This window comes from Zingiber officinale, chromosome 6A, assembly GCF_018446385.1.
Source record: "Zingiber officinale cultivar Zhangliang chromosome 6A, Zo_v1.1, whole genome shotgun sequence".
Lineage (NCBI taxonomy): Eukaryota > Viridiplantae > Streptophyta > Magnoliopsida > Zingiberales > Zingiberaceae > Zingiber > Zingiber officinale.
The window spans coordinates 8,951,701-8,974,154 of record NC_055997.1 but is presented as its reverse complement, the minus strand read 5'-3'; the positions used below and the strand labels follow the sequence as shown (position 1 = coordinate 8,974,154).

The 22,454-nt window shown below is 33.5% G+C and overlaps 1 protein-coding gene across 1 annotated transcript in view; it reads right to left on the bottom strand.

The window, feature by feature from the left end:
- Positions 1 to 418: 418 nt before the first annotated feature.
- LOC121994593 (putative RING-H2 finger protein ATL21B) overlaps positions 419 to 22,454 on the bottom strand; it is a 38,249-nt gene continuing 16,213 nt past the window's right edge. The window contains exon 2 of the mRNA XM_042548576.1: positions 419 to 1,277. Coding sequence (XP_042404510.1) covers positions 677 to 1,277 — 601 coding nt within the window. The 3' untranslated portion in view covers positions 419 to 676. The remainder of the gene's footprint in view (positions 1,278 to 22,454) is intronic.

The window sequence follows — 22,454 nt, the reverse complement described above, 5'->3', positions numbered from 1 at the left end:
TATATCTTCAACACCATCACCATTTATGCTACTTAATTTCAGAAGAAGAAAAAAGGTTTCAGAACCAATTGTGCTTCAACAAAGTTGGAAGTTGTGTGATTAATTTATAAATATATAATTTAGAATCAGTTCAGTCCACTGAATGAAGTTTAAATTGTACTTGCTAATCATTCTGGATGGAAATTAGCAATCACAAATGAAACAAACAACAACAACATCCATCATGCTCAAAACAAATAATGATTTTCTCAGAAAAAAAAAAAGACTACTGTGAATTGTAGCAAAAGAAAATATGGACGACTAATGTCTACATCACTCAAGTTCATGAGATTATATCGTCGAGGATGTAGACAAATCAAATAATCTGGAATTCTTTCTTATCATCATCAGATTAATTATAATTTAACCACAGACAGAGTGCACTGTGCAAATGGCTGATTGATTTGTAACTAACATGGGGATGATAAACTTTTAAAAAAAATTGAGGGTCAGAAACTTTCGTATTAAGTTCTGACCAAACAACAGAGAGATCCACCTCGGTTACAAGTGTTAAACACTGTTTCTCAAAATTTAAGTGCAGTTTGCCCTTGCGACAGAAGAAGCTCCCTTGTTTTGTTCATCAACACACACAATTTAAGATTTCACTGAAGCAACGAATTAAAATGTTCAAAGAACTTTATACTTGCTGTGAACTAAATTCCAGAAATCTTAGAATTGGCGAAGCGTTGACTACATGGATTCCATCACCTACGAGGATCCTATCTCGGCCTTGTCCGTTCCCCGACGTCTCCCCTATATCCAGAACAACGGCGCCGCCTCGGATCATTGGCGGCGGGCGGGCGTCGGCCCGGCACACGGGGCACGTGGAGTCCTTCTGCAGCCACAGGTCGACGCAGGGGGCGTGGAACACGTGCGCGCAGCCCGGGAGCGCCCGCGCTGTCTCTCCCTCCTCCAGCGCGCTCAGGCACACCACGCACTCCGGCGCCGACACCTGGCCGTTCTCGGCGCCGCCATCGGTGCCCTTCCGGTAGGAGAAGGAGGGGAGGGCGGAGATGGTGGAGGGGTCGAGCCCGGACTTCTGCCTCCGGGGCCGAGCGCTGGGGGGAGGCGCGCGCCACCGCTCGAGCAGAGCGATGGCGAAGTGGATGACGAGGTAGATGACGACGAAGACGCTGAAGCAGATGCCGATGAGCTCGAGCGTGGTATCCAGATTGCAGGCGTCGCTTTGATCCTCTGCAGCCGCCACTGTTGGACACGATGACTTTTCTATCCCCCTTCTTTAAGGATGAGCATCGAGGCGGACGGACATCGACTATTGTCCACTATCACTGGCCAACCATAATGAGAAATTTTCATTCCCCCCCCCCCCCCTCAAACTTTGCCTTTTTTTAGAACCCTATAATTTTGAATATTTCATTTTTCTTACGATTTATGAATTAAACATAAAATACCTCAAATCATTAAATCTCTCTCATCAGTTCTAAATCATAGATGGAATCCTTAGTTCATCTATCCTGGTCCATCCTTATATTAAGGATAGTGATTAAAGAGATTCAAGGATCCTATCTACTTAACAAGTAGAGATCATTAAATTCTTCCAATCAGTATAATGGATTAGAATTTGATCCGTTAAAAATGGACCAGAAGATCTTGTTCAAATCATAGACGGGATCCTCTAGTCCCGTCTACCCTAGTCCACCTTTAGATTAGGAGTAATAATTCGAATGATTCAATACTCTCTATCTATTTAATAAGTAGAGATTATTAAATCTCTCTAATTAGTATAGTGGATCATATTTCATAATTTTCAAAATATCCTTAACATTCTTTTTAAATAAAGATAACTCAATGGTGCAATCATAAAATTTTTATTATAAAAAATAGTCTCTTATATAAATAAGTGGTAAGACTATATATAATAAATCTAATGGTCGATTTGTGTGTGAGACTCTATTAATGAAAATTGTATGCATCATATTGCTCTTCTAATATTTTCTTTGGATAATATCATAACAGTGGAAGAAATTTAGGGGGAAAATAATAAAGTACACAACTGTGGAATTGACAGGATTTTTGTGGTTTCTTTTAATTGCAGCTATTTTTTTTTATTAAAAAATCAAAATCATACAGTAGTATTAATCATTAAAAGGGGCTCCTTGTTTTTATAAATCTCAAAACAACACCACCTTTATTTCAATAATATTACAAAATAATTAGTGTACTAAGATAAAATATCTCTTAATTTATTTATATGTATCTAATTATGTTAAGGTAAAATGTCTTCCTAATTTATTTGTATCTAATTGAGGTTGATCTGAATCATTTGGAATGAGTATTATCATCTTTTTACCTAATAATATTATAATTATAAAAATAAATTCTACACCACATAAAATTAAATTATTTTTTACATTTAATTAAGTCAAAATATTATATAGTCAAAATTAATTAATTTTGATTGGAAATTACTATAAAATCCAAATAAATTTTATTAATATCGATTAAATTTGTCTGAATTTTTATAAAATTGATTTATATATTATTTTTTTAATTGAATTAAATTTATTTATTTTTATATATTGTAACCCCTAGTCTCTCTCTATGATAAACTTGATATAATAATATTTTCGGAATAAAGGTAGTATTTTAATGTTTAATATATATATATATATATATATATATATATATATATATATATATATATATATATATATATATATATATATAACACCTTTTGTACAGGCGCTCTTTTAATTTTTACCTTTCTAATTTTTTTTAAGTAATTGTTTTGATTTTCTAAAAGCCAACGGATTTGTTTTGTTTAAAAAAATAACAGAAGAGGCGTATCTTTTGGATTTTCTGATAACGTGGGCACGAACAAACGGACAATTACTGGGCCTCGGTCTAAATAAATGGGCCTCTAGTACTCCACAAGAATAATAATTTTTTTTCCTATCACTCGATTAAATCGGAAAGTGCCTTATTAGGTCACATGGTCAATTATCCATTAAAAAAAATTATTCGTTAATAATCTTTTTTTATTACAAAATAATTTAACTTTATCAAATTAAAATATTTATATCTATTTATTTTTTACCGAGTCTATTTTTAGACCGAAATATATTACAGGACTTCCAACGTATAAAATACAAAGACATCTAATGTTAAAAATGAAGGAACATCTAAAGATGATCCTATTACTCTTGAGATATTAGCTAGGTATCAAACCAAGAATGAGGTAGCTGTTAAGAATGTTGGTCATTTGGATAAGTTTTTATGAGCACTTTTTGATTTATCTAATGGTCAGTGGAAAATTTTCATAGACTGGGCAGACCAATCACTTTCAGAATTAGTCATTTCAAAAAGTTAAATATTGAATTACTTGAAAAACAAATGAGATAACGGTTAAAAAGAGGAAGTTTAAAATATATATAATTTAATAAGAGTTTAGATGCTCATGGTAATAAAATATACTTTTATCTACGTTGTTCATGAAAAGAAATCATGTTAGGAAAGAAAGTTACTGAGCAATTTAAATCTCTTGTGACCCGACTCACTGATATCAAATCCTCCTTACAAGATGGCACGCCAAGAACATTCTTTAAATAAATAATAGAACTCAAAGGTAAGTTTCCAGTAGAGATAATTGGAGCCTGGTCTCTATTTGGCATAACAACTGGTGGTAAAGAAGTGTTCTCTTTACTATTGACAAGCAAAGCTGGAGAAGAAGTAATGTGATCTGTTGCACCACTATCGATTATCAGTTCAGGTGAGGACAAACCTAAAGAAGTAGTGACATTATTGCCTTGGAAGTAGATGTTTGAGATGTTCCATTGTTCTGTATAATGGATAAAAGTTGTTGTAGTTGTAATTCAGTCAATTCAGTCATAATTGGTTGAAGTTGTTGCATCGTTGGAGTCTCTCTGGTATTATGAATTGAAGATTGATTGTTATCATTGTGCTTGAAATGATTATTTTTTATCGTTGAATGCTTGGGATGCCCATGTGGATAACCATGTAGTTTCCAACATGTCTCTCTCGTATGATGATCTCTATGTAGCGGCTTGCGGTTATTGGAATTAGGGCAAAAGGAGGGACTAGATTTGTGTCGAACAGCAAGGGCTACTGATTCACTTTTTTGAACGACCATGGCAAAAGCTTCTATTGTCTCTCGTCTTGCAACTAAATTTCGTTGCTTTTCTTCTTGAATAATGGAAGAATAAGCTTGTGAAACATCAGGTAATGGGTTCATGAGAAGGAGTTGACCACGAATAACATTATAAGACTCATTCAATCATAGGATCTTCTCTAATTTCCTGGCGAACAAAGAGACAAAAAACAGTTTATCTATCCTCAGCGGAGGTTGAATATAGAGCTATGACTGGTACATGTTGTGAGTTATCTTGGCTACAATCATTGTTGAAAGATCTACAAATATTGCACTCAAAACCAGCATTATTGTACTATGACAACCAAGCAGTACTTCATATTGCAGTCAACCCAATATTTCATGAAAGAACCCGACATATAGAAATAGATTGTCACTTTATCCGTGACAAGATTCAAGATGGTTCAGTTACTATTGAATATATCCCTTTAGAAGAACAACTTGCAGATGTGTTTACTCAACCATTGGGAAAGGAAGTTTTTTCTACAATGAAGCGCAAGTTGAGAGTTCTTGACATTCACTCTCCAACTTGAGGGGGAGTGTTAGGAAAGAAAATCGCATCCCATGATTATTGCTCTAAATATGTTAGGGAAGTAAATGATATTTAATGATATTTATATGTTAGGGAAGTAAATGATATTTAATGATTTTTGCTGTAAATATGGTAACTATCCTATGAGAATTACTAAATTATAGGAGAGGAAGAAGATATGTATACTTGTATATATATTACATCTTGTTAATGAGAAAAGTAGAACAGATTATTATTTTTTTCTTCTATTTTTACATGGTATCAGAGCAGTGATGATCTGCTCTATTTTTACATGGATTCCAACAATTCTTATTCTCTACATCCTTCGGATCATCCCGGAATGATTCTTGTTTCTAAATCTCTTGATGATGACAACTATTCAACTTGGCGCAGAGCAATGGTCATCTCTTTAAATACAAAATCCAAATTTTGCTTTGTTGATGGAACCCTCGAGGCACCATCTGCGCAAAACAAATCAGAGGACTACGCGACATGGAAAAAATGCAATGATATGGTATTATCCTGGATTCTTAATTCTTTGATACCTGATATTGCAGATAGCGTCATTTTTTATGACACTGCTCATGATGTTTGGGAAGATCTTCAAAATCACTTTTCTCAAAGCAACGCACCACGAATTTTCCAGATCGAGAAAGAGATTGCTTGTCTTGCTCAAGATCAAATGACAGTTGCGTCTTATTATACAAAGTAAAAAAAATTGTGGGATGAGTTAGGATTCTACAATGATGCTGCTTGCACTTGTGGTGTAAACAATAAAAGACGTAAGTTGATGCAATTCATCATGGGATACGATTTTTTTTCCTAACAAATTAGATATGCATATAATATTAAAATTAACAAAACTAGTGATATACAAAAAAAGCTACCTCAGAACCATGAGCTACTTATTAATAGCATTCAGATCTTAAGTCTCTTGTGAGTCAAAATCATGCGATGTTAGAAAAGCAGAATGACTCATTAATGGAAAGTGAGAGAAAAATTCTTACATTTATCGAACTACTAACGTCTTGACTCGATCTTCCATCGTCTACTCACTACTGACTTGAGACTACTCTAATATCGTGACTCAATCCTTCAATTCTTGATTTTCTTGTTTTAAAGTTTGCACTTCTATAAAATGAAACATTAGGGTGATCCCTAAGGCTAGGAGCCAACACACAATATGCGACTTTTGCCTGGGAGCCAAAGCTATATAACTCCTTTCCCTCTATAGCACGCTCAAACGTTTAAGTAATTTAGTCATGATTTCATCCTATGAAAAAAAATATTATTAATATCTAATATAGAATTGATAAAGCTAGTAATTATTAAATATGAGTGTAATAAAGTTTATATTCTTATGTCTATGGCTTGTGATCGAGCATCGACAAAAATGTCATTCTTTTTTTTATGTGTAACAACTAGGAGGTCTCTATAAGTAAGCCTACATACACAATTTTTTTATAAAATAAAATAAGTTCATTAATAATTAAAAAAATCTAATATAACTTTATAATAAACTTACCAAATCAATATGCATGCTCTATAATAGATTGTGTTCCAACCATATGTTTTGTGGACCAGTGCTTTGGCCAGTGAGCTTAGTATTTCTATTGTTTTGGCCAGTAGATGAAATTTGCTATCTTTTTTTTGCATCCCAAGTGTTCTTCCGTGCATCTCAAATATTCTCGAGTACATGGGATGACCTCGTTCCCTTCATTCTCTACTTGTATAATAAGTTCTTGTATAATTTTATATAATAATTGTTTCATATTTCTTTAAATTACACTTGCATCCTAACTACCAAATATTTTTTTTTGCAACAATACCAATATATATATATATATATATATATATATATATAATTCCTAATAATAATTTTTTTAATATCTTGGTAACATTACTTAAAATAACATCAATATTTATCGATCCCCAATAATCCTTAAAATAACCTAGCCACCGTATATTGCTTTAATATCCAACATGATTATTTCTATGAAATAACATCATAACAAATACACATTCCAAATAATAATTAAATTAGAATAATAATGTATATATGGTAGAATTAGTAAAATTTACATGAATATAATCATCATTTCAATATAAATCATTAACATGCATGCATATAGTTTAAACTTAATCTTAAGTAAATCATCAAAACTTAATACTATCAATAAATAACAATTCATTATATACTTGGATGAATCTAAATTTTAATGGGTCATAACTTTTGAATCAAGATTGAAATCAAGCTCTATCAATAGTCACGGTAAAATTTCAAAATCTACATTTTTATAAGGGAATCATGACTATTCAATTTCAAGCCAAAATTTCACTGTTTAGATTTTTTTTTTGAGCAATTTTGCTAATTTTAGAAAATTTTGTTTTTATTGTATTTTATAGCATTTTTGGAATTTTTTATATTTGTGGATTAGAATTTGTCTACATAAACATCATGTATTTTTTACTTTTCTGATATTTTTTTTTCTTTACAAAATAGGAATTGAGGGTCATATATTAGAATTTTTATTTTTTTTTTAAGTTTTAAGGTTAAGAGTCTATATAAGCACTTGTATAGTTGTTAAGAAATTACTCATCCATAGTGAATAATATTATTTTTTTTAGTATATCCAATGAGTTTCTTTTTGTTTTTGGCGTTCTCTCTACTTCCTCTCTTCTCCAATCTCCCTTCTCGTTAGCCCGTAAGATAATCATTATTAGGGGTGTAAACGAATCGAATCAAGCTGAATATGAAAAAAAATCTAAGGCACAAATTCAGCTCAAATTAGTTATATTCGAGTTCGAGCTTGATTCAAAGCTCGAAAAGTTTAAAAATTTTAGCTCGGATTAGGTTTGAATCAGAGCTCGGGTTTGAGTTTGGCTCGAAAAATTTGAACATGTTCGTGAGCTATTCGAACTATTGCTCAAAAACAAGTATTCGAAAGACTCAAAATTTATTTATTTAATATATAACTATATTATATTAATAAAATATATTAAGACTCGCAAGCGGCTCACGAACTATCGAACTAAATAATTTGGGCTTGAGTTTGGCTCAAAAAAAGTTCGAACATATTTGAGTTCGGCTCAAATTCGATAAGTTCGAATAAAAATCAAATATTTATCGAATCGGCTTGAAAAACTCGCGAACCGGCTCAATTTGTTTACACCCCTAATCACTATCCTGCCTGACATTAACACATCTATGAATTATGTATAACAAATATATATTTATATTAGGGATGACAACGGATCTAGTTTGGGGCAAGTTTGGCCAAACCCGGGACCCACCCCTTCTCTTTAGACTCGCTCCACCCCACGAACCTTGCAGGATGGATCTGGGTTAGAGCCGCTAGACCCACAATATATATATTTTTTAAAATACAAAATAAAAAATTTAAAAAATTAATTAAACATTAAATTTATTTTCAACATTTATATTAATAATATTTTGTAACAAAAAAATATTATCATAAATTAAAATCTATTAATTTTGATTCAATTAAAAATTAATTATCAATTTTTATTCAATTAATAATTAATAAAAAAATAAAAAATATATTATATGGGGTGGGTCCGGTTAAACTCGTGCCCTGCCTCGAATCAGCCTTGAGACTCGTTTAGGCGGGTTTAAACCCCCGCCCCACCGAGATAGATTTATTACGAGACTGGGTTTCAACCGATCTCATTATCATCCCTAATTTATATCATATAAGTAAATCAACTTATTATTACCTAACTTATCTAATGGATTATCCATAACAATATTTAATAATTTATGTAAGTTAAGTACAAAAATATCATATTGGCATGTCAAACAAATAATAAAATAATCTTAAAAGATACATAATCAATATAATTAAGCATATTCTTTAAGCATACATTCATCAATACAAGAGAGACGCTACCAATAAGAATTCATATCTTACTATTTTATTAAAAATCTCCCTCCTTTACTAACTAACTTTGGTGAAGCCTAAAATGAATTTACGTGTGATCTAGAGTTCGAGACTCAGCTGCGGCATATTATTATGAATTTTTCTCATCATTAATTTTCTCTAGTTGTTTTATATAAAAAAATATAGTTCTCTTTAGTCCCACATCTTAGAATTGACAACACTATAATCAAATAAGGTTCTATAAATATTTTAGGTCAATAATGTTAAAAAATATACTTTTCTTAATTTTTTTTACTAAGATAAGTATAATATTAAATTAAATTAATTTTTTTCATAGGAAAGTCATAAGGGTTACACTCGAAAATCCAAACAATTCGAATTTTCAAAGACCCAAATAATTTAGATTTTCAAAAGTCAGATACTTTACCCTAATGACTCTACTAATGACTCTACTTTAGTATTTTAATGCTAAAATATTTTAATTAATATAATTCCATTATAAAAGGGTTAACGTGATTTCAATGTATTATATTACACAAGCGATGCATGTGCACGATCACTAGTATTAACTAAGCAAGTCATTAACAAAAAAAATAAATTTACAAGAAATTGCTCAATTAAAGGAATCAAAATTTTCTAACGAGTCTCCGCCAAGTTAGAATTTCGACTTTAAACCCTACAATTTGTCAAAATCTAGGTTAAAAGCATTACATATTTAGGATTTTTTCCTAAACCCTACGACTCACAATCGACAGAGGCCTCTCAACCAAGGCTAAGGCCACGGTCGGCCGAGGCCTCGTGGCTAGGGCACATCCCAACTAGCTGAGGCCTCGCGGCCAGGGCTGAGTGCGTAGTCGGCCGATGACTCTTGGTCGCGGCCTTGTCAATGAGGTTAATGGGAGAATGAGATGAGCTTACGTGATGAGGAGAGTAGATCGTGCATGTCGAAGAGGATCTCGATCGGACGGAGATAAGATCGGGCGCATGGGTATACAAATATCCGAAACTAAAACCCTAATTAAATTAATTTAGTGACGGATTTTTTTAACGATGATTTTTTCGTTGATATTTTAGCTACGGAATGTTTATTCCGTCACTATTTAGCAACGTATGTTTATTTTCATCGCTATGTTAGTGACGAATAGAAATTTCCTTTGCTATTTAAATAGAATAAATAAAAAATATGTTGAAATTAGTAAACAACGACAGATTTTTTTTTACCGTCACTAATTAACCATCAAATTTAAAATCCGTTGTCAATTAGCTACGGAATTTAAATTCGATAACTAATTAGCGATCAAAACTAGATTTTTCTACCGTTGCTAGCTAACTTAACAATGAAAAAAAAATCCATCGTTAATTTCAGATTTTCTTATAGTGTTTTATGTAGATCGTAGATTTTTCATGTAGAACTCGACCAAAATAGATGAGAACAGATCTTCTGATCCATAATTTACGGATCAAAGGATAGTCTATTGTATAAATTGATCTATTTTGATAGATCTTACCTGTTAATAGGTAAGGTCCATCATAATCTACCAATTAAAGATAATGAATCATCGTCTAGTCTTTAAATTCCTACCTGAAAATTGATGATATGGTTAGAAATTCTAATAGGAGAGAGTTTAGACTGTCATCCTGATTGAATTGTTTGTGCAATATAATTTGAACTATTTGACAGAAACTTCTCGTTAAATAGACAACTTTAATTTGCCCATATAAATGCGGATTCGCGTCTTTTTACTGTCAAAGTTGGTTTCATGAGCACTCATAAAAGTGACATTATTATGGCTCGAATGGATAATCTTGCATAGACTTTATTTAAATTTGAGTATTTTTTTATATTAAGATTATATAAAAATAAAATAAAGTTCGGTTCAAATTCAACTCTCAAACGCTTCATGAGCAGTATTTTATCTGGAACGATATGATAGATAGAAGCATACTGTATCAGTCCAGATTTTCTGTGATTGAATCGTGATTAGAACTCTATCGTAATTAATTATGATATTTTTCTAAATTCATATTTTAGATCCGGACAGGAAACTGAAAGCCGCTGACAGTGGACAAACAACTAAACTACCAAACAACAAGCAACGAGCAGAAGGCGGCCTTCGACCATCTACCATAACCCAAATTATAATCTGAATAAAAATATAAACCTAAAAATAAATTACAATCAATTATGACCAAATTCTAACTACGATACAATCGTAATTACTAAAAGAATCCGGAGGTGACCATCATCAAATAGATCAAAGAATCTGCTCCCATACTTTCTACCCTCTCAAAAATCAATATTGAAATTTTTTATTTATTATTATCTTTTTCTAAATATTTTATCCTTACATCACACTTAATTAGTTTCTGAATAAGGACACTCTACATCAGCCAATTGGATAATTTCTCCACCATTAAACGATCGAAACGATGTGCGGTTTGACAATGTTTTTAAGCAGATAAGGCATGAGACCTCACATCCAAGAAGACAGAAGATCTTAATAAATTGTTTTTTTTCCTTCCCTGCAATATATTTACTTGAAAGGACCTTCGCAAACCTACAAAACATGCACCTCTCACACATTTTTTTAATCAATTTTAGATCGATTAGTCAATGTTTATCATGAAAAGGACAAATCGACTTCTTCTTGATCGATCGTCATAAATTTGGCCAAGAAAGAGGCCAACGAAAATGGCTCAGCCATTAATTAGTACATTTCGTTATCTCATAGCCAACGATGACATAACGATTGACGAGGTCTTCTGTAACTTAGTCCCATTTTTCCTCTATGACATAATTAATCATCTTTGTAAATTGTATAAAAGCCACATGGTTTGATTTATCATATTGCATGCGAATGAGGCTGACGTTAACGTGTTCTTTTGATTAGATAATATAGAATAATTCCAATCTTTGTCTAGTATTTTTTTTATATAAAGCAGCAGTATCCAATTAATCAATTATTCGGGAGGAGATCCATCCAATCCCGAAAAATTTTCAGATAATTTAAAAGTACAAGCGTCACATTATCCAACCGTCAACTCCCTAAGTTTATCATCCCATTAGAAAAAAAAAAACTTTACAATATAGAATCAAATAGTTAATATTTAAAAATCACTAAAATATAGTTGCAGCGTCGTCCAATAAATTTTCTATCAACTATTATGATAAATCCAGAAATATATTAGGATATAGCTAGGATTTTGAAATAAGGGACTGGAAAATTGAATCTTAAAATTTACTATATCATTTTCAATATAACAAAAAAATTTAAGTGCAAACTATAAGTTTCTCTATAAAATCATCAAATCTAGATAAATGTTTACCAAAAGTTTAAGCTTTAATAATGATATAGTATGCATAAATAAAAATAATACAATTTATGTCAAAAGAAATGTAACTTCAATAAAATACTCTATTTTGGTGGCTAACTTTCTATTTTTTAAGAGATCAAATCTATCAATTATGCACTCTATATCAATTTCACTAGTTATCTCTTTCGCAATATACAAAATCATTATATTATTCAAATATTCTTGCTCCATTTTATTGCGAAGTGGTATCTTGAGAAGTTCCATTCTTGAAAATGCTCATTCTGTTGTAGCTGTTGAAATCAAAAGAGTTAAGATCAGACGAATCAAACTATCAATAACGAAATAAATCCTTGACTTCTTTGTTTCAACCAGCAGTCGACATAATTTAGGAAGAGAATTGACATCTTTAAACCTTCGGGTCCTCAAATACATCAAGCTTGTAATGATTCAATTGAATCTTCAAATGTTTCATGTAATCTTTGGAAAAATCACTGGGATAAAATTTCTCAATTAATGAATAAATTGCACTTTTAGAGAATGATTTGAAACCATCACTTGGATTCAAGACTTCACACAGAGTGAGAAGCTCTATTGATTTTTCCAGTAAATCTTGTATTCAATTCCATCAACTTTTTGTCAATCACAACATTAAATACATGAAAATGATAGTATTCCTCCACTATAAACTTATTTTTTACTAACAAGAATGCTTAGTACCTTCAATGTAACGGTCAGTCACATCAGACACTACAATATCATGAGTATCATAAAAATTATTCACACTCCATAGAAAATCATTCCATTCATCATCTCGCATTTTATGGAAAAGCAATTTCATAGTAGCGACTAAACTCATTGCAATCAAAATGTCTTAATTTTTTCATTGCAATGCTTGGCACACCATATCAGATGTTTCCAAAACTCTATGCATCAACAATAACATAAACACAAAATCAAATATCATCATTCCTTTAAGTAAACCTTTAGCATCCGCACAAATACTAAAGGTTAACTCCCCTTGGGATCTTCTAGAAGTATACAAATTGAGCCAAATAATTCAATAACTCGAATAAGAGAAGTGTAATGTGAACTCCAACGAGTAGATGCAGGTTGTTGCAAAGTACTAGCTTGATTGACTCCGGTACCAATCCCAAGTTCTCCAGATTTTATCAAATCAATTATTTCATCTCCTTGAATTGATTTCAATTGAGAATGTCGCTTTAAAGAAGAACCCACAAAATTGACAATTGAACTCAATTTGGAAAAAAAAAATAGTCATACATTTGATACCGCTTTAGCTGCTGCAACTAAAGTAAGTTGTAGTCGATGAACAAAACAATGAATATAATATGTAGACGGACAATCTTTGAGGAATAGTGTTTATAATCCATTTTATTCTCCCCGCATATAGCTAGCACCATCGTATCCTTGACCTCACATATTTTCAATCAAAAGCTGATGTTGTGTCAAGATGTTACATATATTTGTTTTCAAAGTCAAGGAATTAGTGTCATCAACACTAACAACCTCAAAAAATCTCTCTCTAACAAATTCATCACAATCTATGTACCGCAAAATAATAGTCATTTGTGATCCATGAGATTCATCAACTACTTCATAAACAAGAATATAAATTTTAGCATCCCCCACTTCATCACGGATTTTAATTCACACTAGATCAGCAATAATTTTTAATATCTCCTGTTGAATTAATGGTGATATATATTTAACATTTTTAGCAGCTTTATCTAATATAATATCACAAATTTCTTTGCACAATTCTTCTTAAAATTTGATCAATTAAATAAAATTTTCATGATTATGAGAATCTACCATCTCATTTGTTAGGTCACATCGGAGCTAGAGGGGAAGGAGGGATGAATAGCTGCTCGTGCTTTGATGATGATACTTTGCAGCGGAATACTCAAAGCAAGCTCTCCAATGCTAAAAATATGGATTTACTTGATATTCACCTTAAGAAGAGGTGACTAATCCAAGGATCCGACCCTCACACACATCTATTATCAAATACACTCCTTCTCGATAACTACCAGAGGTGGAGAAACCTCGTACAACACCACTCAACAAGAATACAACTCATACAAAAAGAAAATACAATAACACAAAAAGAAAACCTCTTCTTGCTTGCTCTTTTGTTGATGAAGATGTCTCTGGACTAGTTGGAAAGTGTAGCAACACTTCTCTTCCAAGCTTGAAGTTCGGCGATGAGTAGCAGAGAAAAATGTGGAGGCAGTCGTAGTGAAACAGTGCATGCGAAGCCCTTTTATCGCGTGCACAACGGCTAGTTTTTCAAGCTTAATCGACTAGCCTACTCGATTAAGCCTTCCTAATCGATTAGCCTAATAGATTAGGAAGCTTTATGTTTCGCGAGAACCTGCCGTAAATGATTAAACTTCCCTGCTTAATCATTTACCAAACTCTCTGTGCGTTTGTGAAATCCAAGCTTAATCGATTGTCATAATCGATTAAGCATTCATAATCGATTGACCTAATTGATTACGAACCTTTCTGTGCACTCGCGAACTTCGCTTAATCGATTTCCCTAATCAATTAAGCTTCAGTAATCGACTAACCTAGTCGATTATATTACTAAACCCTAAGTTCCAAACCGAAGTCTAGGGTTCCCTTACTCAACATTTGGTCAACCTTGACCTGTTGGGACTTCTCATTGCCTAGCATTTGGTCAACCTTGACCTGTTAGGATTTTTTCACCAAGTGTCCGATCAATCATTTGACCCACTTGGACTTTCCATCTCATGCCAAGTGTCAGGTCAATCTTGACCCACTTAGACTTTTCAACACCAAATGTTCGATCTACCTTGACCCACCTAGATCTCCACATGCTTGATTGCACTCACCAGGACTTTCGTCTGCCTGGCTTCACTCACCGAGACTTTCACCTGGCTTCACTCACCAAGATTTTCCTTCTACCTAGCTTCACTCACTAGAGCTTTCACCTGCCTTCACTCATCAAGGTTTTTCTTCTGCCTAACTTCACTCACTAAGATTTTCACCTGGCTTCACTCACCAGGATTTTTCATTTACCTAGCTTCACTCACCAGGACTTTCCTTCTACCTAACTCCACTCATTAGGACTTTCATCTGGCTTCACTCACAAGATTTCCTTCTGCCTAGCTTCATTCACTAGGGCGTTCACCTGTGTTCACTCATAAGCTTTCCTTCTGCCTAATTTCACTCACTAGGGCTTTCACCAGTGTTCACTCATAAGTTTTCCTTCTGCCTAGCTTCACTCACTAGGGCTTTCACCTGGCTTCACTCACTAGGATTCTCTTTCTTCTTCCAACCTTTCCGTTAGACTTCCCAGTTAAGTATCCGGTCAGCATTGACCTACTTGACTCTCATTCACATCAAACTGATCAAACCTTGATCAAAAGGGAACATCAAAACTCAACTATCAAGACTCACGCTTGAGCCAACTCAAGCTTAGTCAAACTGGTCAACCTTGACCTAAGGAAATTGTACCAATAATTTTTCCCTTTTTGATATTTGACAATCCGTTTAAGTTAGGCTAATCCTATAGCTTTAACTCCTTCTTCATGCCAAATCATGAATAAGGGTTTCCTTCATTCTCCCCCTTTCTAAGAGGGTAACCTCCCTCTTTAGGTAATGAAGGCTTCATAACTTAAACCTTATATTCTCCCCCTTTGGCACACATAAAAAAAAACTCTCCCCCTGAAGAGTTATCCACACGTTATTCACAACCTCACTTGTTGTTCACAACACCACAATAAAAGTCACATACCCTTCTTTGTTCCCAAATGATCACCCTTGAGCATTAATCATTCAATGATCATCCTAGATCATTCACCCATTATAATGAAGATCTCCAATCTTCCATAGTTTTCAAATGATCAACCTTGTGCATTCACAATAACGAAGGCTTACAACCTTCCATGGTTTTGAAAATGAATAAAAGTTCATGTTTTTAAGGAGTAGCTCCCCCTCAAAACATGCTCCAAACTTCTATCATTGCATCAACAATGACTTGGAATTCCTAAACCTTTAGAAAACCCAAAATATGAAGTTATGAGGTTCAAATATCAATATTTAATGCAAACCTCATTCGAAACTTCAACTTAGTCTTTCTTAATCATTCCAATCTTGTTTTCATCAAGAAAACTATCCTTGAATACTTATCCAAGCACTTCCTAGGGTTAGGGATGGTTAACACGACTAAATACGACTTATTCAACTTAAATAACCTTATTTAAGCTTAAAATAGGATCTTAAGCACTTAAAGAAGGCTCTTAATCATTTAAGATCAGTCATAATCAACTGAAGTTAGGATTCAATCGATTCCCAGAGGTTAATCGATTGTTGTAGTCAATTTAGATCTTTAATCGATTGTTGTAATCGATTCCGTAAGTTACTATGCTCACGAGAATTTGCCTAATCGATCAACTTGATTGATTAGGATGTGGTAATTGACTAGCCTAGTCGATTATTATTTCTAATTTCTGAAATTGATTTCAGTCAAATTTCAAAAATATCCCAAAAATTCTATAAACTTCTAAAAATCATGAAAATTCTTATAGACATTATTTAAGGCATATACAGTTATGAAAAAATAGTTTTCTAAAAAATATATCTTATTTTCAAATATTGACACAAACTTGAAAGTTCTTAAAAACTTCAATGTTTTACTTTAGTTTGTGTTTAACTATCCAATGGTGATTACTATCAAAAGATAGTCTTTACCCAGGTTTTCCAAAAATATTTTGAAATGATTTTTTAAACCAATTTCCAACTATGTTCTTTAGGCTAAATGCACATGACTTGTACATTAGCTTTCCCAATGATTGGATAAAACATAACGATGTGTTTTGATAAAATTAAAGCTAAAAAAGATAAACTAAATCAGCATCTTGAGCTTTATTCAGCATCTTAACATCTCACTTCTATCTAATGTGCACTAAAATACATACAAGTTAACTTATAGTCTTTGTGAGATGTAGATTTTGATTTTGCCCTAAACTAGGGATCATGCATATCTATCTAGACATACTAAATTGATCATCCACCTAAGATGTCACTTGTTGATAAATTTCTTTACCACCTCTTGTTAGTAAATGTCATTATCCTTAATTACAAGAAATTTTAAAATAATGCATGATAATTTATGACATACATTAAAATGAATATTTTTTAAAAGAGAAACACTTTTATCTACATGATGTATGTATAACATAACATGATATTTTTATAGTATTTTTTATAATAAAATGAATGCAAAATACAATGCCATGACATATGATGGGCAAATAATCATGGTAATTTAACATAAATAAATATATCTAGATTAGCTATCTCAGGATCCTTAATTATTTGCTAAATTAAAAAATTACTCCTAGATCACTCTCATTTTCCTAAGAAAATGTCAAAATCCCACTTGACATTTCTTTAGTTTTTCTTATTTGTGTTAATTTTAATTAAATCCAATTCTTTAAATTTTGGCACATTTTATTCTTCTAAAGAGTAAGCATTTAAACTTTCTCATTTTCAAGGAGTACAACTATCTTGAAAATTCCCTCTAAGTATCAACTTCACCAAGGTTGGGTTAACTACCCTTCCAATTGGAGTTAACACTCTCTAAATCCATCTAGGGTATAGAGAACACCTATGAACCCAAAATTGATTGGTGTTCCTTGGATGTTCTAGGTATTCACTAGGGATGACTTCCCTAGATATCTTCCTAATGACTTTTCTAGACTACTTAGAAATCTTGGTCACACTTGACTCATTTAGATAAACTCTAGGGATAGCTTTCCTTGTGACTTTCTTGGTGACTTTCTTTGAATTCTTAGAAGTCTTAGTCACATTGGTCTTTTCAAGGTTAATTCTAGGGATGACCTCTCTTATAATCTTGGTTTGACCCCTAGACCTACGGTTAGTTCCATAGCTATATGGAACCCTGTGACGAGAAGAGACATCCTTCTTGGCTTTGGGTTTGTATCCCAAATCTCTATGGCTAATGGATGACTTTCACATTCCTAAACCTAGGTTTTTATTCTTGAACCCTTGTTCTTCATGTGTGATTTTTCTAAGGGTCCTTTCTAATTTATCAAGTCTTGACCTGAAAATTTGATTTTCCTTCCATAACTCCTCAACCTTATATTTTTCATTAAAACCATGATTTTTATTTCTCTTAGGCATGTATCTAAAATATTTAAAGTTATTGTCTAAGTTGTTATCTACCTTCCTAACATTAGGTTGAGTTATCTTAGCATGATATACTACATATTTATCCTTAATCCTATCATGCTTTCTATTCTCATGATAAATAGCATTAAAATGATATAAATTATTTCTAGCATGCCTTTTACCGTGACTTGAAAGAATTGACTCAATAAATGATACCTTGGGTTTGCTCTTGAGAGCTCCCCCTTGACTTGCACTTCCTCCTTTAAGCTTGGTTGGTTTCTTCCCTTTTGGATATTGGCTCCTATAATGTCCTCTTTGATTGTAAGAAAAGCATAAAATGTGCTTCTTGCCCTTTCGTTCCATGGGACCGACTTCCTTGTAATGCCCACCTTCCTTACACTCAAAGCAATAATGTGACTTTTATTTTTACAAATTAAAATAGTTATACCTTCTTTGCTTGTAGGGGTGGCATATGATCCTCCATTTAATTTTTCTTGACTTCTGGAGGCGCCACGATCTTCTTCTCCATTTGACCCAGAAGTAGAAGCTTCCCCTTGCTCCGGTGTCAATGAATGATACCCCCTCCTCTCAATCCTAGAGGTGGAGGCCTCTTAATCTTCATCCTCTTGTACATGAAATAAAGAGTATGCTCCCTCTTTGCCTTCTTCGTTGCACTCCATTGAGGATGAAGCTTCTTGATTTTCTTCTTCCGATGTTAAGTATCTCTCAACTTCAGACTCCCCTTCTTCTTGATCTAAAGAGTTACTCTCTTTTGATTTGTCTTGATTTGGTGTAGTAGAGGGGGCCTCATGAATCTTTGCCAACTTGCTCCAAAACTCCTTAGCATCTTCAAATTCTCCTATCTTGTTCAAGATATGTTACTAGGCAATAAATTGGCCAAAAGCTTGGTCACTTTATCATTGATCTAACATCTTTGGATTTGCTCTTGACTCCATTTGATCCTGATGCTCTTGCCCTTGTCGTTTGTTGGAGCTTGAAATCCTACCATTGCTCTATCTCCATCATGAAGAAACTTTCGATTCTTGATTTCCAAGAATTGAGGCTCATTGATGTGAATGGTGGAAGCACTCTTGTGTCAAATCCGAGTCCATCTCGGAATTCCATTTTGAAGTTGAGCTCCTCTTGATGAAGTCTTTGACTTATTGAAATTTTACTTCAAGTTCTTTTTACTCTAGCGCGTTACCCTTCCGGCGATGAGTCTGATGAAGAGCGATCTCACTCTGATACCACTTGTTGGATCACTTTGGAACTAGAGGGGGGGTTGAATAGCTTCTCGCGCTTCGATGATGATGATTTATAGTGGAATACTCAAAACAAGCTTTCCAATGCTAACAATATAAATTTACTTGGTATCCACCTCAAGAAGAGATAACTAATCCAAGGATTTAGCCCTCACACACATCCACTATCAAATAAACCCCTTCTCGGTAATTACCGGAGGTGGAGAAACCTTATACAACACTACTCAACAACAATACAACTCACGTAAGAGAAAATGCAATAATACAAAAAGAAAACCTCTTCTTGCTTGCTCTGTTATTGATTAAGATGCCTCTGGACTAGTTGGAAAGTGTAGCAACACTTCTCTTCCAAGCTCAAAGTCCTGCGATGAGTAACGGAGAAGAATGTGGAGGCAATCGTAGTGAAACAGTGCATGCGAAGCCCTTTTATCGCGTGCATAATGGCTAGTTTTTCAAGTTTAATCAACTAGCCTAATCGATTAGCCCAATCAATTAGGAAGCTTTATGTTCGCGTGAGAACCTGCCGTAAGCAATTAAGCTTCCCTGCTTAATCGCTTACTAAGCTCTCTGTGCGTTTGTGAAATCCAAGCTTAATCGATTGTCATAATCAATTAAGCATTCGTAATCAATTGACCTAATCGATTACGAACCTTTCTTTGCACTCACGAACTTCGCTTAATCGATTTCCCTAATCGATTAAAGTTCGGTAATTGACTAACCTAGTCGATTACCAAACCCTAACTTCCAAACCAAAGTCTAGGGTTTCTTTACCCAACATCCGGTCAACATTGACCTGTTGGGACCCCTCATTGCCTAACATCTAGTCAACCTTGACATGCTGGGACTTCTTCACCAAGTGTCCGGTCAATCATTTGACCCACTTGGACTTTCCATCTCATGCCAAGTGTCAGGTCAATCTTGACTCACTTGGTCTTCTCAATTCCAGATGTTTGGTCTATCTTGACCCACCTGGATCTCCACACGTCTGCTTTACTCACCAGGACTTTTATCTACCCGTCTTCACTCACCGAAACTTTCACCTGACTTCACTCACCAAATTTTTCCTTCTGCCTAGCTTCACTCACTAGGATTTTCCATTTGCCTAGCTTCACTCACCAGGACTTTCCTTCTGCCTAGCTTTACTCACTAGGTTTTTACCTGGCTTCACTCACTAGGATTTTCTTTTGCCTAACTTCACTCACTAGGGCTTTCACCTGGCTTTACTCACCAGAATTCTCCTTCTTCTTCCAACGTTTCCGTTGGACTTCCCAGTCAAGTATCCAGTCAATCTTGACCTACTTAACTCTCTTTCACATCAAACTGGTCAAACCTTGACCAAAAGAGAAATGTACCAACAATCTCCCTAGATGGATGATTGCACCTGTAATCTTCATACATTGTCAAACATCAAAACTCAACCATCAAGACTCACGCTTGAGCCAACTCAACTTTAGTCACACTGGTCAACTTTGACCTAGGAAAATTGCACCAACATCATCATGTCCTCTAAATACACACCCTTGCAATGCTAGCCACCTCACAACTCTAATTGGTGTTTTTAGAACAATCTATTTTACTTTATAATATTTTTAGATTGTATATTCATTCTTCTATCAATATGTCGAGTTACATTTTTCAAGCCCTCCCATTTTTATATAGCAGTACCATGTAGTGAATTGCAATCTCCTTCATAACTTTTTAATGGACATCTTTTGCAATTCACTTTTTTCCAATTTTTGAACCCTTCAATTGTGAATTTTGTATGATGTGATGAATGAATATCAAAAAATAACATGGAAAACAAAATGCACTTTCCTTTACTTTAGAAAGCTCGAGCCATGAAAACCTTACGAACTAAGAAAATTGAATACTACACTTTGATGTTTAAAATCAACAAGTGGATATTCATAAATGGGTTGGTACAATCTCATACCAATATATTCTCTCTGAATCTCATCTTGTTTATCACATGGATATTCCCAAATTGTAATTTGTTTCCCATGGTCTCGCTTATAATATGTATTATTTCATTCTAATGGATCAAGAACAACTTCATTGTCAAGTTTGAGTTCTTTGGTTTCTAATGTTGATCATGAACTTAATAGAGGAGGATTATTTGGAGCATTTGAATCTTTTGATAATTGCTCACTATTTTTTTTAATGAAATAATTCATGGTACTTCTTTTTGACATTTTAATTCACCTATAAATAAATAATTCCTAACTCATTATTTATTTCACCTATAAACATAATATTAATGATAAAAAAAACTAAAAATAATTTAATAAAATATGCCTTTATAAATTCTAAATTATGATTTTAATTTATGAAGTAATGTTTACTACTAAGACAAATTAAAGTTTCAAAACTTACAAATGCAAATTGTAAAAAAAACAACGTAAATTCTAATCATAAATTCACAACCAAAATATGTAATATTAATAATCAAATACTATAATTAACAATAAAAATAAGTAAATGAGTATCCTCAAAAAATCAATTCACTGAATGACTCTGATAAAATTAGTTTAGGACTGCAAAGATGAGTGGAGATGAATCAACTCATGGTCACACAACTCAAGGCTGAAGATGGGCAAGAGAAGAGGATCATGGACATTAGGGAAGTTACGGTCGAGGTGGAGAGCACCAACAAACAACACCGCAACAACCGCGTGGTGGAGTTTCAAGAGAGGAAGTGTGTCGCGTTCATGGATCCTCCGGCAGTTTAGGCGAAGCAAGCGCTATTGCAGAGGTGAAGCAAGCGCTATTGCAGTGATGAAGGAGAAGGAGGAGGAGGAGGAGGAAAAAAAGAAGAAGATTAGTGAATGATTCAAATATTTTTACCTTTATGCTTTTCTCGCTTTCTGTCATTCACTCGTTTTTTTCTTTCTACCGATTTATTTTGGGAGAAAGAATTGTGAAAGGATTCTAGTACATGTGATTTGATAAAATTTTAGATTATATATATATCTATATGTTGGTGCAATCGACCTCCAAGGGTTTAATGTCAGACAAATATGTTTAAGTATGTTCCTTGATCTAGGGAAGTCTTAGTTGTAGGCTAGGCAAGAGAAGTCCTAGTTGCAGACTAG